At 50.7% G+C, this 25,897-nt stretch overlaps 7 protein-coding genes across 7 annotated transcripts; 3 read left to right on the top strand and 4 right to left on the bottom strand.

The window, feature by feature from the left end:
* The first annotated feature begins 1,025 nt into the window (after positions 1-1,025).
* BDP81DRAFT_480451 (galactokinase) lies at positions 1,026-2,964 on the top strand. The gene is made up of 2 exons (XM_060594926.1): positions 1,026-1,806; positions 1,864-2,964. The coding sequence occupies exons 1-2, from the start codon at positions 1,172-1,174 to the stop codon at positions 2,807-2,809; spliced, it is 1,581 nt and encodes a 526-aa protein (XP_060447165.1). The 5' UTR covers positions 1,026-1,171; the 3' UTR covers positions 2,810-2,964.
* A 1,140-nt stretch (positions 2,965-4,104) lies between these two features.
* Positions 4,105-7,097, top strand: BDP81DRAFT_316147 (uncharacterized protein; the record flags this gene model as incomplete). Its single annotated transcript, XM_060584149.1, has 7 exons — positions 4,105-4,171; positions 4,223-4,376; positions 4,447-5,145; positions 5,233-5,530; positions 5,596-5,789; positions 5,846-6,123; positions 6,199-7,097. Coding segments are annotated over 7 exons (2,589 nt in total), but the record flags the coding sequence as incomplete, so codon positions are not given.
* A 1,253-nt stretch (positions 7,098-8,350) lies between these two features.
* BDP81DRAFT_372085 (aspartic peptidase domain-containing protein) lies at positions 8,351-9,887 on the top strand (the record flags this gene model as incomplete). Its single annotated transcript, XM_060586646.1, has 5 exons — positions 8,351-8,500; positions 8,573-9,010; positions 9,085-9,156; positions 9,235-9,307; positions 9,380-9,887. The coding sequence occupies 5 exons, from the start codon at positions 8,351-8,353 to the stop codon at positions 9,691-9,693; spliced, it is 1,047 nt and encodes a 348-aa protein (XP_060447163.1). The 3' UTR covers positions 9,694-9,887.
* A 754-nt stretch (positions 9,888-10,641) lies between these two features.
* Positions 10,642-10,996, bottom strand: BDP81DRAFT_405524 (uncharacterized protein; the record flags this gene model as incomplete). Its single annotated transcript, XM_060588940.1, has 2 exons — positions 10,642-10,763; positions 10,823-10,996. The coding sequence occupies 2 exons, from the start codon at positions 10,994-10,996 to the stop codon at positions 10,698-10,700; spliced, it is 240 nt and encodes a 79-aa protein (XP_060447162.1). The 3' UTR covers positions 10,642-10,697.
* Positions 10,997-15,322: 4,326 nt separating this feature from the next.
* On the bottom strand, positions 15,323-16,703 carry BDP81DRAFT_470765 (uncharacterized protein). The gene is made up of 2 exons (XM_060594561.1): positions 16,474-16,703; positions 15,323-16,424 (listed from the first exon to the last, which is right to left on the bottom strand). The coding sequence occupies exons 1-2, from the start codon at positions 16,507-16,509 to the stop codon at positions 15,453-15,455; spliced, it is 1,008 nt and encodes a 335-aa protein (XP_060447161.1). The 5' UTR covers positions 16,510-16,703; the 3' UTR covers positions 15,323-15,452.
* Positions 16,704-17,465: 762 nt separating this feature from the next.
* On the bottom strand, positions 17,466-17,883 carry BDP81DRAFT_316101 (uncharacterized protein; the record flags this gene model as incomplete). The annotated part of the gene is made up of 3 exons (XM_060584142.1): positions 17,466-17,501; positions 17,577-17,717; positions 17,803-17,883. The coding sequence occupies 3 exons, from the start codon at positions 17,881-17,883 to the stop codon at positions 17,466-17,468; spliced, it is 258 nt and encodes an 85-aa protein (XP_060447160.1).
* Positions 17,884-19,865: 1,982 nt separating this feature from the next.
* Positions 19,866-21,462, bottom strand: BDP81DRAFT_209332 (extracellular cell wall glucanase). Its single transcript, XM_060582646.1, has 3 exons — positions 21,266-21,462; positions 20,394-21,152; positions 19,866-20,285 (listed from the first exon to the last, which is right to left on the bottom strand). Exons 1-3 carry the CDS (start codon positions 21,357-21,359, stop codon positions 20,116-20,118), a joined length of 1,023 nt encoding a protein of 340 aa, XP_060447159.1. The 5' UTR covers positions 21,360-21,462; the 3' UTR covers positions 19,866-20,115.
* Between the last annotated feature and the right edge of the window lie 4,435 nt (positions 21,463-25,897).

Below are 25,897 nucleotides of genomic sequence, written 5' to 3'. Positions count from 1 at the left end.
TCCCCGCACGCCGGATTGCACAAGATCCCGGAACCCAGTCAGGCGATGCGCCAGGCCAGTGATGGCGTGTAGTCACTCCACCGGTGCGGCTTGGCTATCGTTTACTCGTTGAGAAACCATGCGTTCTAGAGTCTGTGGCGTCGCGTTGTATCTCGCTCTTTGCTCTTCGAAAGATGAGGTGTCACTGGTGTCTGATGCCGTTTTCTTCTGTTGTGTATTGGCCCACCTTTGCACTTCATCTTAAGTACAGAAAATGGCCAAAAAGCTCGATGCGCTGGCTAGTACTAGCTTTGTATCGCAACCGAGGCAGCTTTCAAGTTCTCCGCCGGTTTTCCGAAGACGCGGCCCGCAATGGAACGGGGCCGTTATCCAATTCAAGACTCAAGCTGGAGACCCCGGACAACCCAAGAGGCCGAAATCAGCGCACCTTGTCTTTCTCGGTTGCTGGGCCGGACAGCTTTCTGGTCCAACTTGCTGTGGCATGGTCCGGAAAGGTGAGCTGCTTTATGCAGTCTACGCAATCACGCTACACAGGCGCTTGCCAGGAAATAGGAGACAAAAGTTGATGAGAGCTTTGCGGGTGTCAATGTCCCGAAGAGTAACACTGCGTCTGAAGCTGTAATGAAGTTGCTGCATTGCATGAGTCCCCAGACTTCGTCTATATCTAAAGAATTCTTTTAGTTCACGTTACTGGTCTATTGTTGCTTGAAAGACTAACTCAATTCACGATTATCAAACCCAACTTCAATTCATCTCAACGTGTTACTGGCGAGGTGAGACATCTTAGGGAGCTTCCACTGATTCTTCAGACAAGGATCGCCAAATGAGGGGCAATTGCGGGGTGGCAGCTCAGCACACGCGCACCACTTCCAGCGCAGCAAAGTTGGGAGAGCACCCGCAAAAACACCAAAGCTCCATCGCGGGGTTATTACGGCGCATCGTCAAACCACCCGGCCTCGCCCCACCCACCCCCACCATCCAAATACAAACCCGCCCCCAAAACGTCACAAGTCATCACCACCACACTTTTGTTTCTTTCTTCTTCCTTTTTCTCAGCCTGGCCTTTCTTCCTCATCCCTTGGTCTGATCTCTCTTCAGTCCACTGTCGTCCTTTCCAGCGTCAAAGATACCCCTTCCATATTCAAACCTGAGCGAAACACGTCCGCCCACCATGGCCGGTCCCGTTTCCACCGCGAGCGCCCTCGCCGACATCTACACAGATGATGCCATTCCTATCCAGACCAAGCGCTGGTCCTCGCTCCTTTCGCAGTTCGAGTCCGAGTACGGCCACCCAGCTTCCGTCGTCGCCCGTTCCCCGGGCCGCGTAAACATCATCGGCGAGCACATCGACTACTCCCTCTACTCCGTCCTCCCCATGGCCATCACCGCCGACGCCATCCTCGCCTTCTCCGTCACTGACACTCCCGCCGACTCCGAGACCTTCACCCTCCGCGTCGCAAACGCCCAGTCCGACAAGTACCCCTCTCGCACCTTTGAGGTCCCTATCGGCGCCGACGTTCCCATCGACTCCAAGGTTCACGAGTGGTCCAACTACTTCAAGAGCGGCCTGAGTGGTGCCCTCGAGCTGCTGCGTCGCAAGCATGGCAAGGGCTTCAGACCCAAGGGTATGAAGATCCTGATGGACGGCAACGTTCCCGTCGGCGGCGGTCTGAGCTCCAGTGCTGCCTTTGTCAGTGCCTCAGCACTGGCTGTCATGCTTGCCAATGGCGAGCGGACTGTTGACAAGACTGAGCTTACCGAGCTCGCCATTGTCAGTGAGCGTGCCGTCGGTGTCAACTCTGGCGGGTGAGTACTAATTTTGTGCTCCTTTCCTAAATCTTCTCGATCTAACAACCCATCCAGCATGGATCAGTCCGCCTCCGTCTTCTCCCAGCGCGGCTCCGCCCTCTTCGTCTCCTTCAGCCCCTCCCTGACCGCCCGCCCGGTCTTCTTCCCAACAACCAACCCGGAGCTCTCCTTCCTCATCGCCCAGTCCTTCGTCACCTCCAACAAGCAGGTCACCGGTCCCATCCACTACAACCTTCGCGTCGTCGAGTGCAGCATGGCAGGCGCATTCCTCAACGCAGCCCTTAACCCCGCTGGCACGAAGCTCCCCACCGACGCCTCTCCGCTCGGCATCTCCCTCCACGGCTTCCACGAGGCATACTTTGCTAACAACAAGCTCCCGCACGCTGAGGACGCTTCAGCAGAGGAGGCAGCAGAGGCGCAGCTCCGCGTGCTCACCGACGTTACCAAGAAGGCTCTTGCCAGCACCGAAGGCTACACCCGGGAGGAAATCGCCAAGGTCCTGGGCGTCTCCGTCCCCGAGCTTGAGCAAATCTTCATGTCCAAGCTCTCCGTCCGCGCCGACCGCTTCAAGCTCCGTCAGCGCGCCCTGCACGTCTTCGAGGAGGCTCTTCGCGTACTCCAGTTCATGAAGGTGCTGGAGCAGGAGGCACCCAAAGATACCTCCGACACCACGGACTACAATAAGCGCCTCGGCGACCTGCTCAACGCCACACAAGATTCGTGCCGCGATTTGTACGAGTGCAGCGCTCCCGAGATTGACGAGCTTTGCCGCATCGCACGCGAGAACGGATCGTATGGTAGCAGACTTACTGGTGCTGGCTGGGGTGGATGCACCGTTCACATGGTGCCTGCTGACAAGGTTGCTGCTGTCAAGGAGGCGTGGGAGAAGGAGTACTACCCCAAGCGCGAACTTACTGAGGAGCAGAAGGAGGGTGCTGTTGTTGTGAGTCGGCCAGGAAGTGGAAGTGCGGCTTACATCCTCAAGGCAGGGGCTTTGTAGAAGCCGGATCTATCGGGGCAGGACGCATAAGAGGAGGATCTCGGAGGCTATTTGACAGTACATATATCGTGACTTTTGAGCAGTCTCAACTATTTTGAATCAAAAGCAATTCATAATCTCTACGTTCCAAGATATTTCCTGGACGAGTTGTCGACGCAAGACATTGATCCTTGAGTTGTCTCAAATTGCCACAAGATCAGCCAACCTCTCAATGCATGTACATCATCGTGTCGAAATGTTGAGAGCCTGCAGCGGATGGCTCATAAGATGCACACCACCGAACACTGATGTAACCCAATCGCACACTTCTCGGACCCTGATCAAGGACCTTATCGGTCACGTCTGTTGTCAGCAGTATCATCTTTCCAGCGACATTTGTCATCATCTTGTTTTCTCGTTTCGGTGCGATTCAGACGTCAAGATGCGCTTTGGGGGTTACTGGCCTCGGGACAGCTTGCAGTTGAGAAGGTTGCCATTTCCCAATGAACATTCAGCTGATGAAGAGACAAGTTTGATGATTGGGCAGTTTTGAAGAAGGATGCCGTCCGCCAAGACAGCCTGCTTCTGAGGCTTTTGGAGCCTGCTCTGTCTGTTGATTCATCTCACGAGTGATTCGTCGATAACCCGACAACATGCAGGAAAGGGAGTGTATCAGCAACAATTACGTGCATGTGCGCCTAATTCTACGTTCCAAGCTGGCTGCGTATATTTTATTGACAAAGTCGCGTAGCTGCTGCGCGTACATGAATGAGCTTGGTTGCAGCCGCTGCCGTGAAAACCGTTTTCCGTCTGTTCGACTTAGACTTGTGCCGCGAGGGTCCAGAACCTCGCCAAAGACACGCAGAAGTATGGCCAAACCAACCAGCTTCAAGAGGATCGTGGTTTGTGTCGATGGAACATGGTACAATGAAGACGGGAGGGAGGGTAAGTGTGCATTCGGTCTCACTCCCAAGCTCCAGCGATCTAATCCTCACGTTTTCACAAGGTCACGGCAAGGGAAACAACAGCAACGTCTTTCGCATCTTCGCCTCTGTCAAGAGAGGCACGGTCACAGATGAGCCCGGAAATCAGATTACGCAGGTAGAGTGGCCCCTGATAATTTCTCTGAAGTCGTATCGGTAGCTCACATTCCTAGGTTCCGGAATACTTCCAAGGTATCGGCGTCGACGGAGGAGCCTTCAACAAGTGGCATAACGGTGCGACAGGAGAAGGGTGCAAGAGACAGATCGAATAAGTATTTACAGTAGTTAAAATATCGGTCAGCGCAATCATTGGCCAGAACTAAGAAGAGACAGTATTGCTGCAAGGAGATCACGTCTAAGAACGATGAAGTATGGTTGTTCGGCTTCAGCCGTGGAGCCTGTACGCATCCGTCCTACCCTTGGAATGAACTACACTGACTTGATCTTACAGATGTGGTGCGCGTCGTGGCCTTTCTTTTGAGAAGATTCACACTGAAAGAAGCGCCCGAAAGCAAGGACAAGTCGAAATGGAATCTTATTACTCGTTTCGGCGGGAGGAAACATGACAAAAAGGCAGTGACGAGCGGACAGGAATTCCGATTCGGGTGAGAGAGATCATTCGAAACCCGGGTTGAATCCCATAAATGATATCCTGCTAATAATCGACCCCTGTAGACTAGAAAACACGCGAGACCCTCCAAAGATCAAATTTCTCGGCCTCTTCGATACTGTTAAGCAGGTTCTCGTTGGAGACCATTTTGACGGAAGGGATGTCAGCTTCGTCCACCATGTCCGACACGCCCTCGCACTTAATGAGGAACGAAGAGCATTCCCTCTCTTACGAATCGAGACGAATAATGAATACTCGGCCGAAGGAGGAGCTCAAGGCTCACACTTGAAAGCTTGGTTCGTCGGTGCTCACGCCGATATTGGCGGTGGCGCTGTACACGATGGCCTGTCCCTCTACCCCCTCCAGTGGATGCTGATCGAGAGCAGAGATCAAGGGCTTGTACTCGAGCATGACCCACCAGATCACCTCAAGGGTCTGATTGACAACCCGCTGGATCTCGTCTTTCCTAAATCGTCGCCTCTAGTCGCGCTCGATCTTGCGCTAGCTTCTACTAAAGCTGTGGATAGTGGTGGTGCTCACATCAAGCCTGAGGCGTGGATATTTCGATATTCGAGTGGTATTGACATTTCCATGTACGACCTTCGTGACTCTCATAAGCACGGCAACTTGCAAAAGCTCCCGCGGCAAAAGCTCCAGAAGCAGAATGGAGGGCAGAATCACTGTGCCACACATCGGATCAACATCAACCGGGGCGCATTTGGCGTTTTGGCGCTAGGCAAGCGCCGGATCTTCGATTCCGATGAGTTTGGCAGTCTTCAAGGATACAGCGATTCTTGTTAGTAAAATCCCCCTCTTTCCGTGTTCTGTAATCCGACATATTAGGTTCGGAGGAGGCTGACGATATCCCTACACAGCCCGAAATGGGACCGTGATCATCCATCGGTCTACTTCCTTTTGGACACCTACGCTACCCTCGGTATCCAAAATGCCTTGGAGACTATCCAAGATCATCTGGATTTCTTTCGAAAGAAGGCTAGTCTGACGTACATCTCGGACAAAGTAGGAGCAAAGCTCGCCCCATGGATCAGGGAGATTCTGCCCACGTTGACGAGCTGTCGGATTTTGATCTGCGGCAATACGGGAGTTGGAAAGTCTACACTCTTGAACCGTGTTTTCGGCATTGAAGTGGTGAGTAATCCCATCTCCAGCAGAGCCAATGACCCTACAACAAGACGTACTCACACAACTCTTAGACCCAAGAGAACTCGGGCCAGAGAGGCGAGCACGATATTGAAGAAGGCTTCGAGTCTGACCAGCACCCGGGTATCATCATTCACGATTCAGAGGGTTTCCAGGCGGGCAACAACAAGGAAGTTTTGGCATTCAAGAAGTTTCTCAAGGCGCGTTCTGGCAATATTGAGGTTCGCGATAATCTCCATGCGATATGGTAGGTGGTAATAGTTCCTCGTGGTTGCATCCCCTCTCTGATTTCCGAACCACCAGGTTCTGTATCGATACAGATACCGAACGGCCGGTTCAGTCAGCCCTCGCGAATGTTTTGAAAGAAGTCACCACGATCGCACCCGCCACTCCGATCGTGATCGTGGGAACCAAGAAGGACAAGTATATGTTGTATAATCAGATTCAAACCGGTGCACAGCAGGACGAGGAAGAGATTCTCGATAAGAGGCAGGCTCTATTCCGAGACAAGTTCGAGCAAGAGCAAGAAACCTCCCCGTTATGGCCACAGCTTGATGTCAAGTTTTCTTTTGTTTCTCGTGGTGAGTTAACAGCCCCTACGCACCAACGCTGGTTAGGTCTGGCTTTGTCGTTTCTGACATGCCGAGTTTTTGTAGACGATCAACAATCCATAAAGGCGCTGATCCATCTTACCATGGGCTCCTTTAATGATTCAGTCATTTCAGAAGCAATGTGCGCCGCCCAGATTCCGGACGTCGAGGCCAAAATCGATCAAGCCGTAGAAAAGACACTCAAGATCCTCCGGACAGCGGTGGCAGCAGCCTCAGCAGGACTCGGGACGGGCATCATCTCTTCCATGACTACTCCGACCCTCGCCAGGATTCTCTGCCGCGAGATCGCGCAGGGCTGCTTCGGTCTACCCGAGGCGAGCATCGCCGAGATGGACACGATTCTGGCCAGCGTCGTGTGGAAGAACCTCGCACCCTTCATGGCGCAGAGTCTAAGCCAGTCTGTTGTCATCTGGGGCGGTGCCGTATGCCTGACGGCATTCACCCTCGTCGGCGGCATCCCCCTCGCCATGGGGGCGCCGCTGCTTGAAGCGCCGGCGGCGGTGAGGATGGTTCTAAAGTGCGCGTGCGACCTCATTATAATCCTTGAGAGGGCTTACAGGAGCGGCGGCAAGACTGTGACCCGGGATGAGGTCAGGTTGGTGGCCGCGGCGTATATGAAGAGTAAGGTCACGGTCTTGAAGGATGGTGTCCAGGTCGAGGGGTCTCGGAAGAGGGCAGTGCATGGCGAAGTCAATGATTTGGTTCCATGGATGTCGAGACGAGCCATTGAAGCGCATCAAGGAAAGAGTCTACCGAAGTATCGGAGGGGCATCAAGAGCATTCTTCTAAGATTTAGACTGCCGGAGGAATTGGGTTTGGAGATTGGTTCGGACGATGATGTGACCCTGCGAAATAGCAGTGTGGATTCGCTTTCTTTGGGGATTCCCGAGGACGAGGAAGATTTGAAGGAGTTTGAGAATGGGTTCAAGGATATGAAGATTTAGCTGAGGAAAGGCCTTTTGTGACAATAGAAAGCCAAGTTCCCAACTCCTCCACTTTATTGTCCGCCAGTTTAGCAACCACATCAGCCATGATACAATCTCGCTTTTCAAGATGCACCTTTTGTCAAATAGGTTTCAACGGCTTTGATCTACATGCCGCGGGCACAATTTAGGGAATCGTAAGATGACTAGATCCAGACACCTCTCCATCCGATAAACTCGACGACAAGCAGTCGAAAGCCACCTCCATGTTTTGCCCCGCGTAAATACTTTGCAATCTCGTCTAAATGAGTCCTAGAGGCTCGAGGCTACGGTCGCCAAATTCCACCGACACGGCCGCTTTCGCCTATCTGAAGGTGACATCGGAGACAAAGCGGACCTCAGTCGATACCCATCGACCGGAGCTAGCACTGAAGTGTTGAGATGGAGTGCCGATCTGTTTCTCTCTAACGGCAAAGCACATAGTTTCAGCTGGACCTGTCATTTGATGTATAAAGGCCATTAGCCCAGCCTACTTGAAGTTTACCAACGGGTCACGATATCTACTCGGCGATATTGAACTGCCGTAAACGTTCGTCGTTGTGGTTGCGGACCGTCTAGACTAGCTCTATGGCTCGGTAGATCGGCAACGAAGCCTAGCCAGAGCTTGAATCGTACCCCAGACACTACCCATGTTCCAGAACCCCCTCCTTCCTTTTCGGGCAGGAGACTCTCCTTTACTCCTACGTCTTATCAATTACACGAACGACGGAGAATTGAGATTCGGATGTTCGGCCAAGAACAGACGGGTCCATTTGGTGGAACAGTCAACAAACCCATCTGGTGGAACCGTGATCGTGGAGTTCTGTGGCCGATGGCGCGTCGAAGACGTGTATAAAAGCATGGCGTCTTGTCGACGAGCTGTAGACCATCGTTTGTCTCTGGCAAACCTGACAGTGCTATAGACACTGGCGACTTCAGTACCTTATTACCGACCCCCTACGCTCATTATGAAGTCCATTGCCGCTATCGCATCAGCGGCGAGCCTGGTTGGCTCTGTTGTAGCCGCATCCCGTGTACCCCTCCACTTCGACATCACCGAGGTCGACCTGTCGCCTCTGCTGAAACGCAGCGTCGATAGCGAGCCCCTAGAAGTGTCTCCTCACGTCCTCGAACTAAACAGAGTCGTTGGTACCTCCCCGGCTCAGACATGGATTCAATCCATTCGGAACGGGCCTGGTTCAGATGGGACGTACAAGACAGGTCACGTTACAAACATGACCGACTTGAACGGCTATGAGTACATTGCCAGCATTGTCTTTGGCGATGAGACCCTCCAGGTCATCGTCGACTCCGGATCTAGTGATACTTGGGCTGTCCAGAAAGACTTTATCTGCCAGGACTATGAGGGCAACAGGTTGAACGACGTGAGTGACGCGTCGACATAGCCCCCAAAGCAGAAGAAATTTTTGTATTAGGCCGAGCTGACTTGCGGGTAGACATCATTGTGCGACTTCGGGCCCACGTACAACGGGACGTTTCAGCATGGCTCCATTCCAGGTGTGCACTTCAACATCACCTACGCTGACGGAGAATTTGCCACAGGCCTCATGGGGTACCAGGACATCACCCTGGCTGGCCTCGAGGTGCCGCATCAAGAGGTCGCCTTGGTGAACAAGACTTACTGGAACGGTGACAACGTCGCCAGCGGCTTGCTCGGCCTCGCCTATGACCTGCTCACCAGCGAGTACGACGATGCCACCGGCAAGTCCATCTATTATGACTCCATCTTCACCACCATGTCAAAGAAGGGCATTGTCAAGCCTGATCTTTTCAGTATGGCCATGGATAGTAAGTCTCAGATTGGCCAGTTGGCATTTGGCGGGTTGCCTCCTGTCGAGACCAAGGGCAAGTTCATCAGCACGCCTATCCGAATGGTGAGTGGTCTAAATCATTAAACGTGCTAGTACAGAGAAAATTTGCTTCAAGATGGGAACTAACTTGAACTCAGATCGCCCTCTCATCCCGCCGACCCGAGGCGAAGACGGAGTACTCTTTCTACACTATCCTTCCTGACGGATACGTCATCAAGAACGTGACGATGGCTCCTACTACCAATCAGACTCTGGCTGCGAGCAAGTGGAATACCGCAGTCTCTAAGCCCGCCGGATTTTACAACAGCACAACTCCGACGATTGTCGACAGTGGCACGACTTTGATGTACGTGCCGACTGGTAAGTACATCCGAGACCCTCCGTGGAACCTCGGGGACCAGCATAGAACACTCAGCTTACCTATGTGTCAAGATATTTCGGATACCTTCGCAGCTGGAATCCCCAACTCTTTCTATGACTTCTTCTCCGGCGCCTACTATGCTCCTTGTGACGCTACAGTGCCAGATTTTGGTGTTGTGATCAATGGGCATACCTTCTACGCCGACAAGGCCGACTTGATCCAGAGTAGCGACCCAATCGACAATGGTGACGGCACCTTTGTCTGTTTGCTTGGTGTCGCCGATGGCGGCGAGGGACCATACATCTTGGGTGACACCATGATGAACAGCCTCGTGACTGTGTTCGACGTCGGCGCTGGTATGATGCGCTTTGCCAGCCGCAACTAAGCTGGCTAGGGCGAATGGGGGCTTTCGATTTTATCGAGTTTCGGAAACTGCGATTTGCAAGTTGTGGTAGCTTGTATATAGCAGTTGCGCGTACTGTGATTGTAATGATGAAATATTGTTGTGGAAACAGTCGAGTGAAAGCTTGAGAAAGCACGCAACTCTAACTTCCCAATAGGTGCGCTATGCAGGACGTGTTTACTCAAAGTATTCTTTGTCCCATATTCTTCTGGTCAATTGTGGCGAGGTAAGCATGAAGCGTATATTACTTCAGTTTCGACGACTTTACTACTATCATCTTCAATGTTGGTAGTGTTGAAAGAATCGCTTTTGGCCCTGATCTCCTCGCGGCCAAAGCTAATTGCCAGTTGCCAGTGCTGATGTAATCGGTGCATAAAAACAACGGAAACCGCTTTTCCGTGATGCCAAACCTCTTCTGGCTGTAGTTTGGCTGCCGGATCCGGTCTCTCATCTACGCCAAAGTTATGCAATGTTCTTTTCTGAATCAGTGGCTAGACAGGCCGGAGATGGTATAGTTGTTGCCAAAAGGGCTGATTCCATGCTCAGAACTGGTTTTATGAGAAGCTGTGCCTGTTGCCAGTTCTGTTGCCAAAACCCTTCCCGCCGCTGGAAACACACGTATTATCCCCCCCCGAGGCTCAACGGCGCCCCGGCAGTGGCCCGGTGCTACGGCCCAATACGGCGGTACAATTGCTCTGCGGGGCCGTGGCACTTCCAGTGGCGCTGTACCCTCTGGCGACTGGCAATTGGCCTTGGCCGCGAGGAGATCAGGGCCTGATCAACGACTAACGCCAACAAAAGTGCACTACCACACAGTGGTTAGCAGTATTCAGCGGGTCTTCAATTTCACAGGTGTTTCAGTCCTCGAGCTGATCACGCTAGGACTTGGTAGGAGACATGGTCTGTAATTTAGAGTTGATTGTTGTGAAAGCCCGCCGACATTGCGAGAGTCTTATTTACAAGAACCGAATCCATAAGCCCTAAATCTAAGCACATCCAGGGAAACCGCTTCCAGTTCCCGCACCCTGTCTGTCGCAGCAGTTCTGGTAGGTCTGTTGGCTCGTTAGTACTTGGGAAAGCTCTCCGTGTTGAAGCCTGGGTTTTGACGTACTGTGGTATCAGGGCCATTGTAGTTGCAGCAAAGGAACCATTGTCCCCAGACAAGCTCATGGGGAAATTTGGCGCTGTAGGCCTCGCATGCGGGGGATTGGCGCTCAACGACTGAAGGGGCGGCGCTCGTGCCCGCGATGAGGGAAAGAACAACGGCGACGATTGAGAACTTCATATTTGGTACTGGGAACTTGAGAAGACTAAAAAGAGTGAAGGATGTTGGGCTGAATGAGTTGATTGAATATTTGATGGTGGAAATAATTGTCTCGAAGACTGGAAATATGTTCTTCTTATAAGTCATCAGCACATGGCCTGAGTTGTCTGGGCTCAGCGGAGTCCTCAGGGGTTGCCGTCCCTCCGGATGAACACTGTAAAGGTGACAACGCAGGCTATAGTCCACTTGCGCGCGCGCGCCATCGAATCATTTCACGCGATTACATCGGCCGAATCGGTTGTTACTTTTTAGGTTTGCCAACTTTCCTATTCCCGCCTACCAAAGTATGAAATCCCACATAACTTTCCGGATTGCTTCTCACTTTAATTGCTTTGTCACGAGCCAAGATAGTATCGATGTGGTTAAGCGAAGTGTTGATCCTTGCACAGCCAGACAGGTCACGAATCACTAACGATCAGCGTATAGGTGACACTCTTGGCCCCGGACATCCCACCCGCACGTAGAGTGACCACTGACATGAGGCCGAAAATGTTATCACTTCTACTTCATTCTCATCTGTTCATGCAATTGCAATTCTTGCATACTCTAGCTTGCTACAAGATGCAGAGCCTCTGATTCTTATTGAAGTATGCCACATGCGCCGGGACGCTGTAGGTCTCCCATGAGGAAAATGGACGAGGTAGAATCAGTAAAGGTCGCTAAAGCAGCGTTACAAGACGCTCAGTCCGATTGCATCATTGCTAAACTCGATTGCAACGTCATAACCTTGAATATCCTAAGTCAACGTCCACCCGAACGAAAGTCGGAGCAACAATTCACCCGTCCTAGCATCTGAGCGGAGTGGAACAACTCGAGTGCTTGATTTGAAAGGCGGAACATCCCTCAGCGCCATGTGACAGAATACGTGGGGAGCCAAGGACCGGCAATGACAAGCGATGGGGCCCTGGGCGGGTATATCTGTTGGTATCCCTATCACAGGGAAGTTGGTTCGAACCGTAGGGTGCTGGGGGTGACGAAGTATCAATATCTCTGTATTGATTGATTCTGCGTAATGTATAAAAGGGAGATTCCAACCGTAGGTTGGTTGGGTAGTCGCGGTCTAATTATACCACCTTGAGGTGGCCCATGCTCTTGCCCTTATCCGCGGTAGAATTAGATTTTCAATCTGATACTAACTATTTCTCTCTTTACGTCTAACTAGTACGGTTAGAAGAATAATTTAAATACTGCAAAGTCATAGTTAATAATATTATTTTTTATTATGGCGGCGTCGATATGTTTATAGAGATACCGACCGTTTATCTAGATATAGGTCCTATATATAGAATAATAATTGCCGCCCGGCCTTATATCGGCAACCTCTGGGCCGTCGCTACCTACTCCGGGCGTTAGGCGGTCGGTACCCCTACTTTTCTTTATTAATATTAACCCCGTTAACGTGAATGATAAGCGAGTGAGACAGACAAGCGAGTGAGACACAAAACTGCGCCGATGAGATAAACTGGCTTCCATATCAACATCAACAGCATCAATTCAATTCAAACTACTCATAATCCTCATCTTCAGACATCTCTTCAATAAACTGGCACGTTCGTGAATTGTGTCCCGGGTGACCACAAACGCCACACCGTCGCTGACCTGTCTCGGCCCTCAGTTTGCGACCACTAGTACGACGCATTTCCTCCTGAACCTGCGCAGTCACATCTTTCTGTGACTGTATATCTGCTGCGTCAGCTACAGTAAGACTTCCTCCATGTTGTAGGCGTGTTTTCTTAGTTCTCCGTCGTCGACTGAGTTGGTTATTCTCGTCTCTAAGAATCTGTACCTCAGATCTAAGTAAGGCTACTTGGTGCATGATGCCTCTTGTACCTTTAGAAAGTCGTTCAACAGCCTCGAAAATAGAGGTTGGGGAGCTGCTTTGGTGACGAGTGATCCGACTCTTAATAAAGTTGGATTGAGAGCTTGCCTCTACTGGGTTGTTTGGTGTCCTTGAAACCCAAGGCGGAGGTGTCTGTGGTAGTGATGCTGGAGGCGTTGGAGTGTGTAGCCGGATATCCAGCTTTGATAGGACGCTTTCTGCACTCAGAGGAACAAGCCCAGCTCCTCTAAAACCCCCTTGGATGTTTTTTTCAGTCATCGCTTGACTAAATGCGCTGCGATATGCAGGAAAGAAGTCCTCCTTTGAGATGTGGGTTACGCCCCGCCGCATCTTATCCTCAATTTGTTGCCCATACGCCGTCTTTAGCGGACCAAAGCACCCAACGTCAAGGGGCTGGAGTAGATGAGACGAATGAGGCGGCATACAAAGTGTAACGATCTTGTTTGCCTTGCAATATAGCTCAAAGTCTGTTGAGTGGTGACTTTCGTGCCCGTCGACGACGAGGAGGCGATATTGGCCTCTCGAACGTGGTTTCGTATGACGATCATAGTGCTGGATCCAATCTAGGCCTCTTTCATTTGTTGTCCATCCGTTTTCTGACGTCGCAATGACCCAGTCGTCCGGGAAACCTGACTCTGTATACCAGGTTGAGAGGTGATATTGGCCTGCAACGATGATGTACGGCGGGACGTTATAGCCTTGCGAGTTGATGGCTTGAATCACTGTAACTCATTCTCGATTACCAGGCTGCGCCATTTTTGTGTTTGAACGCCTTTCAGTATTTGTGACAACCATGCCAGATGCAATCTGGCCCATCATAAAGCCAGTCTCATCAAAGTTATAGATATCAAACTCATCGATACCATACTTCGCGATTATGTTCTTCACAAGAGCGAACCAGCCGCGAATAGCCTCTGCATCCTCGCATTGGGCCCTCTTGTAGTCGTACCTCCGAAAAAACCGCGTCCGCAATTGTGGTTGTCGTTTGACGAAGTTTAAGGCCCAGCGCTTCCCAACCGGAGGCGCGTCGCGATCAGCAAGCAGTCGATCAGCCATTTCTTCCACACCACGGATCCGGGGAGGGAATGATCGGGCATCTAGATCGAGAATGTGATCAACTAACGTCTGCTCTTCTAGCAAAGTAAGATTCCTCGAGTTCGGTATCCTGTCGCTTCGAGATGTAGAGCCCTTCAATCGTCGACTCAATGTTGCATGGCTGACCGAGTAGATCGTAGCTGCAGCCCGTGCACTAAGCTCTGGATTGATTCTGATAGCTTGAAGGGCCAGCTGTATGCCTGACTCATTACTTCTGGATGCCATGATGTGTTGTGGAAGAAACGTCTCTATTTGTGTTGAAGCATCATCGGCGCAGTTTTGTGTCTCACTCGCTTGTCTGTCTCACTCGCTTATCATTCACGTTATTATTATACAGGCTTTTTAATTCCTCTTCCCCTTCCTATCTATAATCACTTAATTTATAGATTATTAACTAGCTTTATTAGCAAATTTATTGCTCCCTCGTTACGTTATCCTTACTTACTGATAATTTTCTAGACTTCTTTACTCTAGTTTTATAATATACCTCCTTAGCGGACTGTTACGCCCGCCGCAACTTGTCACTGTGGGCGCGTAGCTATATATGCAGAACAAGGGACAATGATGCCGGAGTCATCATTATCGAAGCTTTTGCTTTGTGCCACAGTTGTGTTACGCCCGCCGCAACTTGTCACTGTGGGCGCGTAGCTATATAATGCAGAACATGGGAAAATGATGCCGGAGTCATCATTATCGAAGCTTTTGCTTTGTGCCACAGTTGGTTGCCTTGTCCAGCTCGTAACATTCTACTTCTGGATATATATTTACGCTTGGATATTACAATGCTATAAGTTGAAATTCAATAAAACAAAAATCAGTAGCCCTATCTACTTGTGAAGCTAAACGGTCGGTATCTCTATAAACATATCGACGCCGCCATAATAAAAAATAATATTATTAGTTATAGGGAGATAATATAGTATATTTATTATTACTAAGCTTCGAGGACGAAGCCTAGTTAAAAGGGGCGCCCCATTAGAGCCCTCCCGGATAGGGGCTAGTTAGAGGTAATAAGGAGTCTAAGTAACAAAGGAGTAGCTTAGATATATATATAGCGCTGGGAGTACACGTCGAGGGAGGAGCAGATTTCAGTAATTCATCATTCTACCCCTAACTGCAGTTGGCCTCTGAGAGCTTCCACCCTGCGTCAACACCCCAACTTGACACCAGGACGGTTCGATCGAGTCACTGGACCCGACGATCTTGGCTACACAAACTACGGCTATGGAGATGGCGTTGTCACAGTCGCCGTGTATCAAAATGATCCGGATGTCGGCTTCGCTTATGAATTCTCATATTCAGGCCTCTTTGAAACAGATCGGCCTAGCATCACTGGTGAAGTCAGCTTAGAGTGTGGAAATATGGTACATATTCAACATTAGATGCAAGGTCGTGTGTGTGCCTGCTATGAGTACGACTTCCTACTCTCTAAACTATAATCTATCAAGGCTTCTTCCTCCTCTCTTCAAGACTTATTCTCTTCTATGGGCTGTTCTCCATTCGGAAACTTTCCTTGTAACTTGGGGATGGTTCGGGATCCAAGTCATTGATGTTGCTGGTGCTACTCGAGCGCTTCTCGCCTTCGATACCTGCAGAGTAGTGACCTGGCGCGCTGGACCCGTTGGGAATATGGAACCTGCGGTCGAAGCGGCTGAGTGCATAGGTGAACACCACGATCAACTCAATGGCATAGTTGAAGACGTAGTAGCAGGCCTTGTGGTGGTACCACGCGGGATTGGAAGCGAGACGGGGTGTGGTGTAGCTCACGCCGATGCGGAAGCCAGCACCCAGGGATAAGAGGGTGGCGGTGAAGAGGACGAGGATGACCTTCGTCCTGGGCGAACCCTTGCCAAAGGGGTCTGGGAGGGACTTGCTAGGGATGAGTACAGTCGCGATAACAATCGGAATCGGCAAGAAGGCCAGCGCAGCGAGGGAAGTTCCGGAGAACAACTGAATGATGCGCGCGGTGTTCAACGTCGATGGGTTGCGAGTGTAAAAAGAAATGATGGTGATCGTAATGGTCATGATGAGACAAATGATGACGTAGGCGTACAGAGCCTTGAAGGCGATGGAGGGGAGGCGGCCCCATCCAAAGTTGGGATGTATCGACCTGACCAAACGCTGGGCGAAAATGAGGTTGACGATAAAGAGGATGATGACACCGGCGGCCGCGAAAATATTGGCGGCGATCGTTAAGCTGGCGTTATCGTGGCGAGTAGACCAGATGATGCGTAGGACCAGCGCCATGTTACGGGTCATGCAGAAACCGGCAAGGAGCACTGAAGGCAGGAATTTGTGCCCGCGGGCCTTGTTCCGGCGGAAGATGGTGAGATTTAGGGCAAATCCACTGAGGAAGAAGACCATCAAGACGGCGCAGATTGGCACGTCAACTTTTACAGTCGGCGTCAAGCCCAGAAGAGCTGTGACTGGTGCATAGGGAGGTCCCTTCGGCGTCTATGCAGTGTCAGTGGTGGCAACTTGACGGTGATACAAAGTGGCTTACCTGTTGACCACTCGCGGCCGGTGTTGAAGTTGACATGGCTTGGCAGATTGGGTTACAGAAGAATTAAGTTTGGTTCTTAGCAGGGGTCAGAAAGTCGATTTAGAGTTCGTTCGATGTCGAGAATGCGTAAAAGGCGTTTGAGAGTCGGGGGTTGTAAGTAATGATGAGAGAGTCCAGTCAAGCCAGAGGGTTCATACGATATATCTCTAAGCTCTTGTATATGATTTAAGACTCAGGAATGAAGACACAGTTGAAAGAATTGCACCCCATCGTCTTGATTGCTGTTCTGCTAGCTTTTTATGAGCCGACAGCTCTGAGGTCTCCTACCATCCTGCAACCGGCCATCGGAGGTTGGTAGAAGGGCCGTGCCGACATTGACGTGGTTGCTGGCATGCGTCTAATGAGCTTGTCGGCAAACGTGCCTCCGTAGCGCCGCCCAGTCAACACTTTGATTGGGAGAAATGTGGATTTTGCTACTAAATAAGCGCCATATCTGGTCAGCCCGGGCCTCGTTGCCATCTGTTGTCCGATGTCATGTGCAAAGACATTCCATACTATGTCAGTACGTCAAGGGTCTAAGACCAATTAACGTTAGCCACTCGGTCTCCGACCTGTCCAGGCCATTGACATTCGACAGATAAAAAACCTTTCCATGCGTTCATCGCAACCAACTGAAGCTAGGGTGCTGTCACACACCCCAGCCACTTGCCTACTTCGGGGAGCGTAGGCGCCGTCTTACTCGGACAGCCTTCACAGAATGCGCCGCGATCTACGTTGCTGGAGCTTGATTTTTCAGCAAATCGAGATGGTGTTGAAACCCCTGACAAAGAGAAATCTCGCTTGGTAATGTCAGATTCAAAGGAGATGATGACATGAAAAGGGCGATAAAATCAACGTTTATTCGTCTTTGGCTTTGTATGCAGTTTATCTAAGCTAGATGCGCTCTAGATAAGCTAGACGATGCATCGTGAACTCTAAATGACATCCCTCGCTTAGTGGCAGCAAGTAACCACGCACTGGAAGTCGGCCTGTAAGGTAGAAGTCGAGTCAGCTCAAGTTCCAATAACACCAATACTACTCTGCTCAAGATGGGGATCGCTTACTCCCGAGGGGCCGCGGGTGATGTCGCCGGGGGCGCTCTTGCAGGTGGGGTCAATGGCCTGGCAGACCTTGATCTTGGCAGCAGCGTCGATGTTGAGGCAGAAGTTACAGTTGGGGTCGCTGTAGGTGCAGAAGCCCTCGGACTTTGATGACTTGTTAGGAACCCGAACTAACGGATCTCGCCTTGTAGCCAGTGGTGTGGCTATGAAGCTAGTGTTCCGTGCTTACCTTGCAGCTGAAGCCCTGAGGAACAGCGGCAACAGCCGTAAGAAGGGAGGCAAAAACAGCGGTGAAAGTGGTGGCGCGCATTTTGAACGTGTTGGTTGCGGAGACAAATGAGTCTTTGGGGAGACTGGATGTTATTGAAAGAGAGACTAAGTGAGAATGATGCTTTGATGATGAGAGCACAACTAAAGCACATGGGAACAGCCCAGATTTTATAACATCATGAGACGTACATCGGCTTGTGGTCGCAGCGCATCTGAGCCTATCTTGAGACGACATGAAGAGCGCTCTTCATGATTCGGACTGAGTGACTTCAGCGCTGAACTCTGATAGACTGAGGTCCAGATTCAGTGTTAGTTACGAACAGCTAGAATTGTTCTAGTGCTGAATGAAGATCTGGAGTTGTAGATCATCATGGGTAAGTTGACTCGCACATGCTTCGGCTTGTTTAGGTTACCTTGTTAAAGTTCTGCGATCCTGATAGAGTAGTGGGGGAAGAACGAGTCGTGCTGCTCACAATGGCACAGATGGTCGCCCTCAACATGCTCGCTGCCCCGCCGAGCTCATTACAGAAGCACCGTTGAGCATCGAAATCACATAGATACTACCTAGTCAGATCAAAGTTGCCACCGGGCATCCTAGCCATCGAAAGAGATTCCCCAATATTGTCAGTACTTCTACAATGCGCATTCCGCGGTCAACGATTAGTGGAAATGCCTCAGTCCGTCCTCATGAAGATGCGAATTATGAGGCAGATAATGCCTTCGATGGATGATCCTCGCTTAGAGGAGCGAGAAGGCACAGTGACCCAGGACCTAACATCATTGGAAGATAATACCTTCCAGACTGAAGTAAATTCGACGAGAAATACGGCGCTCAGTATTCACGTGCTGTTAGGTCGATGTAGCTGCATCGTTCATTTGAAGTCGATGTAAGCAGTTTTGGGCCAAGACACACGAATCGATTATACGGCACGGACGGAACATCAGCATTTGGAGCAATAATACGTATTAGTGTTGAGGAAAAGGTAGCGATTCCGATATCGAGTACTCAGTCCGCTGGCTTTGGATGGTTTTCTGCCCAGCCAGCCTGAACAGGCATATGAACTCGACACAGAAGATACCTCAAGATCAATGCATGTGTTGTTGCAATAACAACTTTCACTAGCTGGAGCTTGCTAGACTTCAGATCTAGAGTACAGTAATAAGCATAAGCGTAGGAGCCCTGAGTCGACTTCAGAGATCTATGCTCTCACATAGCCTCCGAGGCAGATGACCCGGTATCACTGTGACCCTGTGAAGTGGAAGTCAATCAGCAGCACTTTGCGAGTAAGGCCCTTGAAGTCTCGGGGATCCCCGATTTGAGATCGGGGTAGACGAAGCCTCAAGTGGGTAATTCTGAACTGTCAAGGTTCGCTCCAGACAGCCAAATCCTCTTGCTTGAATTCCGCTACTATCTTCTCTGAGCAGTTGACATAGTTAGCTGCATCATCTCAATTCATTTGATCTTTGCAACTTGCTAAGTCCAGGTGGGTAATCCAGTTGCGCCCGCCTCCTCACATAATGACGTCTCAGTCAGGAGGTTGTTGAGTCATTGAATCTGATCAGACGAACCTGAAGTCTGGGACAGCAAGGGTGTAATACTAGGACCTGACACGGCCCCCTCATGTTTGGGCCCCTTATCGGACTTCGGCAGCCAGAGCGGTCAGTATCAAGATGACCTTTCGGTAGCTGAACGAACCGGTTAATGGTCGAATCCTCGATGCAACTCCCCGCAATGCATGCAAGTCCCCGAGCCCAGTGAACCGCGAAATTCATTCGAGAGCTAAAGCGCCGCCACCATCTTTCATACCCAACGTCGTTCTCAACAAGAAAGGAAACAATATTGCACGCCGAACAGGAAAAACAATCAAAACAAAAAAGGAAGGAGTATTGAGACCTCAACGATTATTTTCGTGGAACTTTGCGGAACAGCCTTCTCAAATGAGCCATTTGCGCGTCCAGGCGTCCGCCGTTGAAGATTTATCTTCACAAATAAAAACGAATCCCAAACTGGACCCCAAACTGGGTTGATCCTCGCGAGCGAGTCGAATCGCTGGAATTCGTGTCTGATGCAAATGTCCAGGCCAGGAGCACGCCAATTGCCCCCGCCCTTGAGATGGAAACATTTATTGAAATCAAATAAATCCACGAGCCCTCCTGAGGGCTGAACACATTACTGATGTTCAAAAAGTAGGACTCTTTTGGTCCTGTATTATCTAACTGATGTGGGAAGAACTACATACCCACTACTGTAACAAATGGGGGGATATCTCTTCTAAAACAGGCCAGCCATCGCGACGAGAGCAAATCCAAACAAACCAGTGCCAACAGTCGCGCTGGTCAACAGCTTTCCAGAGGCAGCGTTGGCGCCAGTGGAAGCAGTAGCGCTGGCAGAAGAGCCGGACTGGGTGGCCGTGGGAGCAACCGTCGGACGGATCGTGGTTCCTGTCGTGGTGGAGTTTCTCAGCGGGGCGCCCGAGGACACGGGGAAACCAGAGGAAGGCGTCGCTGTCGCGTCGGAGCTCCCGGAGGCGGATTCGGAGCTTGTGTTACCTGAAGATGTGTCGTTCTGACCGGCGTTGGTGCTGTCATCGGTGGCGGCACCAATCTTGACGCTGGAGTAGTCACCGGTCATGTCGCCGTATGTGTAGGAGCCACCGGGGTTCGCGTTGGTGATGGAAACCTTTTGGACGGTCATGGTGAAGGGGGCCTTGGTGTAGTCGGTCTCACCGCCGGCCCAGGTGATAGTGCCGGCGTTGTTGTCCGGGTCGCCACCGGCCCAGATGCCGAGTCTCAGGCGGGCCGGGGTCTGGGGGAAGTTCTTGCCGCCTAGGGCATCGGCGTAGTTGAGAGTGCGGACAAGGTTGCTGTTGATGTACCAGGTGACAGCCTCCTTGGTCCAGTCGATGGTGTAGTTGTGGTACTCGGTCTGAGTCGCAGCGATGGTGTGGAACGCGCCGCGGTCGTAGCTGGTGGTGTTGCCCTTACCAAAGTAGTTGGTCTGAACCTCGGCATCCTTGCCACCGAGCCACTCCCAGTCGACCTCGTCCAAGTCGTCGGACTCGATAACAACACTGCTGACGATACCGGTTCCGGGGGCGGCCTTCATGAGAACCTCGGCGCGGCCGAAGAAGAAGTACCACGATGTCTCAATGGTGGGGGCATCGCCCTTCTTGTTCAGGGTGAACTCGGCGCCATCGGTGCCGTAGGTGATGTTGCCGGCGGTGACAGTCCAGGCATCGTTGTCAGCGCCCTTGGTGAAGTCGACCTCGTAGGTGCTCTTTGACAGACCTTTGTTGGCGGGGCAGGTCTCTAAATCACCTCGCGTCAGCAAAACAATTCATCCACCACAGCCTAGAGTGTCGTGATGTGGAGGACGTGTCGGGAATATCCTCAAATGATCGCGGATCCAAAGTTAAACATACTCTTAGTAGGGTCGCAATCGGTAAAAGTTTGAGCGAAAGTTGTAGAAGCGAGAAGCGCAACGAGCGACGCTTGACGAACGAAAGACAACGCCATTGTGAGTAATTTTACGGCGAAGGAAGAACCCTCTAAAATTCAATTCAACGATAGTATATTGGAAGGAAAAGAAGATTTAAAAGAGAAGAGATAGAACGAGAGAAATGGCTGAGGCTTTCAGTGAAGAACCATGGAAACCAAACCCGCCCCCTTATTTCGATGGCGGGTCAGCGTCTCCATTAAAGAAGGGCAGAATCAACAGGATACATGGATACCTGGTGTTTGAGCTTTACTAGGAGAACCCATCACGCGAGTTCCAGCTGGACAAGCTGGAGCCAACCACCTCACTTCCACCCCATCTCCAAGGAGGCTGACGTACGTTTGAGCTTCTGGCAACGGCAAACACCTGCCACTCGGCCTCCCGGCAGTGGAGTTGCCTTGGTGGGGTTCATTAGTGGGTGAAATCTATTGAGGGGGACGCGTGTGCATGGGTGGCTGTACCATTGGTCGCTCGGGCAGCGCCCACCATCCGATGTGCCGTGCCGGGAGGCCGTTCATGCTATTAAAAGCCGTGCGGCTTGTCAAGATGGGCTAAAGCACCAATGGGACGTCCCGGCCTGGGTTCTCCGTTCTCTGTTCGATGGTGGGCTAAAATGGTGAGACGGGATGACCAACGGTAGAGTCTCAAACCTCAGTGGCTGAAGTCGAAACTTTCCCACACAGTACACTTCCAACCCGTGCGTTTTAAGGGGGCTGAGACTGGAGACGAGGGTGTTTTGCTGAATAACCCATAGACTTTCCCCAATCATGATGCTGGTGACAGCACAACCTTTGAACTGGAGGCCCCTTGATCCAAACATCATCCTTGATGTCCCGCGGAGAATAACAACCACTGTGGCAACCCGTGCCAACCTAAACATTCAAATTCAGAACTGTGATTGCTGCGGTCCTCTCAGGTTGTGTCTTTCAGACGAAACATGCTTTAAGCTCACTGGATCCCATTTACATCACAATCACAGACTAGAGACCGAGTCTTTGCGCTGGTACCTGCATCCGGATCCGCGCGCCCAGTCTTCCAACCAAATCCGACGTCGCCTGCGAATTCGTGTTCCCGTTGGGCAGGGCTGCGGACGGACAGGGGATTATGCGGCCCTTGGCACTATCGCGGCGCTAAGTCGGCCAAGCAAATGACATCTGCAGGGTCATTTCGGAGCCCGATCGCCCACACTCCGTGAACGGTGAGCGTCGTATCCCGCCGGGAAACCACCGGGGAGTTTAGAAGCTCGGCAGATCTACGTTCGGGATATGCAGAAGCACTGCCCTGAATGACATTGAATTAAAGGGGTTGGCGCAACGTATATCATGATGGCATTTGGCGCGCGCGGATGGCTTTTTGATGTTCTCTCGCCCGTCGCCGAAGGCACGGCGAAGCGGCTGTGGCCGACGGGATGGCCATTTGAAGAACATCGCGCGCACAAACGACGTTGCGAGATAAGATCGCCGGGACAGCCGTTGTTCGGCTCCGCGAGCCGGAGTTCCAGAGGTGACGACATGCAAACCAGAACAGGTCTTGGATTCGTAATCGTCAACAAAACCCGCATCCGTAGGGTACGTGTTAACGTGAGTGTGTCTCCAGTATCCGGGGTCCCAATAGAGCAAGGTCGACACGGCGAACATCACCTGGAATCCAGTCGATCACATCAGCCTTACAATCGGCTCAATTCTCCTGCAACAAGAAAGGTCGCGCAAAGACAGTCGAGTGAGTTCATCCCCCTAATTGGAATGTAACAGCACCAACCATAGGCTGTATACAAGTACAAAGGGTCCCAAAAGACCAACACATATGCGAGGTAGCTCACTGAGGCCAGGAAAATCTCTCGCGGGGCCCCCAAGGCTCCGATCACAAGCCGATTTTCCAGCCCTTGTTCTTACCCACGCATGGTTTTCCCTCTAATTTTAGGTCATCTGGCTCTTCCCTTTCGACCGTTGCAGACTGTAGGTAGTTGATGCAATCTCAGCGCAGGATTAGTGAGGCGAGCGGTGCGCTTGAATAGGCCATCGGTGTCGACGATATCAAGCTCACTCTCTCTGACTAATTCAGATTATGGATACACTGGTCTATGACTATGTATCAATGCACCTCTTAGAGGCTTAGACGAGGCGCAACTTAGGTGCTCAGACCTTTCATCAAGGGAACCAAGAGCCCCCATCTCGCAGCTAACCATTTGAACAATGTTGGAGAAGATTAGAACGCATGTCAGGTCTCATTCCGATATCAACTGCATTTACTTCTTTGGTCTTCGTTGATTAAGACTTGTCTGAGGTCTAATGTCTCTGTTATACGCACCCTGTTGATGCGGATTGTCATTTGGTCTCGACCTCTCGACTTAGTTTATTTCAGTGTCCGAGGGTCAATTGTATCAGGTATAATCTAGGCCGAACCAGGATTGATGATTATGCATGTGATGCTGTATAGGCAGCGCTGGGTACTTTTAATTTCCTGTCTAGCTATACCGTGATCACTAAGCCATGAATTACTAGACACTGACCGACGTCAACTCGATCGAAGGGAACGATGATAGTTGACTTGGTACTACTTTGCAAAATCAGTTCAAACAAAGATGCGCCAACGAAACCCATGACTCTGGTAGTGGTTCACTCATGCTTTCGTCAACTGACCCGCACTTCCAGCGAGTTTTGAGATCGCCTTGATTGACGAAGACACGAGCCTCCAGTTCGACCTGTACTGATGGTGGTCATACGGGTAGGACGTTCTTATTCGGTAGGGTAATACTCTCAATCAGTTGGAGAAATCGTTTTGCCTCTCGTAAAATTTGGATGGGACCGTGCCTTGTCGTCAATCCTGGTGTGGGCTGTATCAACAAGCGGATTCAAGACCAGCGCTTCACTCAACGCAATCAACGCAAATCTGGCCTTCCAGTTGATTGATTGCCAAACTGCCCACGAGCAGTTGATTGATTTGATTGATTGCCTTTTTACTCGTCAGTTAGTTAAATTGCTTATTAAAGTCAAGTAACTAACGTACTTGATAAGCGAGCTGCCCAGACAAGCGAGCTGCCCACCTAACCATGATCACATTATAAATCTATCTAAGGAGCAACACTAAAAACATAAAATCAATTGAAACTACTCTGAATCCTATTCCTTAGATGTTTCTTCATTAAACTGATATGTTCGCGTATTGTAGCCAGTATTTCTGTAGACGCTATATCGCCGTTGATCTGTTTCTGTCCTCGGCCGACGACCACTACTCTGGCGCGTTTCCTCCTCAATCTGGGCCGTAGCCTCTCTCTGCGACTGAATGTCCTCTGCCTTAGCTATAGTAAGACTTCCTCCTTGTCTGAGACGTGTTTTCTTAGCCCTCCTACGTCGGCTAAGTAGGTTATTTTCCTCCCGGAGGATCTGGACCTCCGACCTTAATAAGGCAATCTGGTGTATAAATCCCCGCGCTCCCTTTGATAAATGCTCTATAGCTTTAATAATTGAAGTTGGGGAGCTATTTTGATGGCGGGAGATCCTCCTTTTGATGAGTTCGGACTGAGAAGAGGCCTCTGTTGGGTTATTTGGCGTCTGAGAAGTCTACGCGGGGGGTGTTATTAGTAGGGACCCTGGGGGTGTTAGAGTGTATAACTTGATATCAAGCTTCGAAAGCACACTTTCGGCATTTAAAGGAACAAGCCCGGCCCCTCTGAAGCCTCCCTGGATGTTTTTTACCGTTAGAGCTTGCGTGAAAGCGTTGTGAAATGCAGAGAAGAAGTCCTCCTTCGTAATATGGGTATTACCCTAGCGTATCTTATCCTTAATTTGTCGACTATAAGCCGTCTTTAGTGGCCCAAAACACCCAAAGTCTAAGGGCTGAAGTAGATGAGACGAATGGGCCGGCATGCAGAGTGTGACGGTATTGTTTTCTTTGTAATATATCTTAAAGTCCGTAGAGTGGTGACTTTCAGACCTATCAACGACGAGGAGGCGATATTTACTAATTATACGCGGGTTTGTATGCCGATTAAAGTACTGGAGCCAGTCTAGGCCTCTTTCATTTGTTGTCCATCCGTTTTTAAACGTTACAATGACCCAGTCGCGTAGGAGACCTGTTTCTATATACCAGGTGGAGAGGTGATATTGGCCTACGACGATAATATACGGCGGAACGCTATAGCCTAACGAACTAATGGATTGAATAACTATAACCCATTCACGATTGCTAGGCTGCGTCATTTTCGTGTTTGAATGCCTTTTATGTTACGGCCAGCTAGTCGTAGGGGTAGTTTGCAGAAGTTGAGGCTGCGGAACTGGTAACAGTAATCGTAGTCGGGGATAGCTTCAGGGAAGCTATGTCTGTCAATCGTAAGGGTAGGTAAGGCTTCGGTGATCAATCGTAGTCTTGTCAAGGTAGTAGCTGAAAGCGGATGTTAATCCTGATACGAAGTTAATTGCTGAAGAAGCTATGGAAAGTCTGTCCTAGAGCCCAGCTCGAGTCCATCCTTATATTCAAGTCCGATCCTAACTGAACAGTGCTGAACAGTCCACTTTGTCTGGATATGTTGGATATGCCGAATATCCAACATATCCTTGAC

This window comes from Colletotrichum phormii (genome assembly GCF_030913505.1).
Source record: "Colletotrichum phormii strain CBS 102054 chromosome Unknown BDP81scaffold_7, whole genome shotgun sequence".
NCBI classification, from domain to species: Eukaryota; Fungi; Ascomycota; class Sordariomycetes; order Glomerellales; family Glomerellaceae; genus Colletotrichum; species Colletotrichum phormii.
Note: the sequence above shows the minus strand (reverse complement) of the source record. Positions and strands in the feature narration are given on the sequence as shown.

Bases quoted from the DNA above. Each gene is read 5' to 3' on its own strand.
- BDP81DRAFT_480451 (XM_060594926.1), top strand. From the start codon at position 1,172: ATGGCCGGTCCCGTTTCCACCGCGAGCGCCCTCGCCGACATCTACACA. The intron at 1,807-1,863 runs GTGAGTACTAAT...CAACCCATCCAG, and splicing joins GTCGGTGTCAACTCTGGCGG to CATGGATCAGTCCGCCTCCG.
- BDP81DRAFT_470765 (XM_060594561.1), bottom strand. From the start codon at position 16,509: ATGTCAACTTCAACACCGGCCGCGAGTGGTCAACAG. The intron at 16,425-16,473 runs GTAAGCCACTTT...GACACTGCATAG, and splicing joins CGGCCGCGAGTGGTCAACAG to ACGCCGAAGGGACCTCCCTA.
- BDP81DRAFT_209332 (XM_060582646.1), bottom strand. From the start codon at position 21,359: ATGGCGTTGTCTTTCGTTCGTCAAGCGTCGCTCGTTGCGCTTCTCGCT. The intron at 21,153-21,265 runs GTATGTTTAACT...GAGGTGATTTAG, and splicing joins CGATTGCGACCCTACTAAGA to AGACCTGCCCCGCCAACAAA. The intron at 20,286-20,393 runs GTAACACAAGCT...CCACCACGACAG, and splicing joins TCAGAACGACACATCTTCAG to GAACCACGATCCGTCCGACG.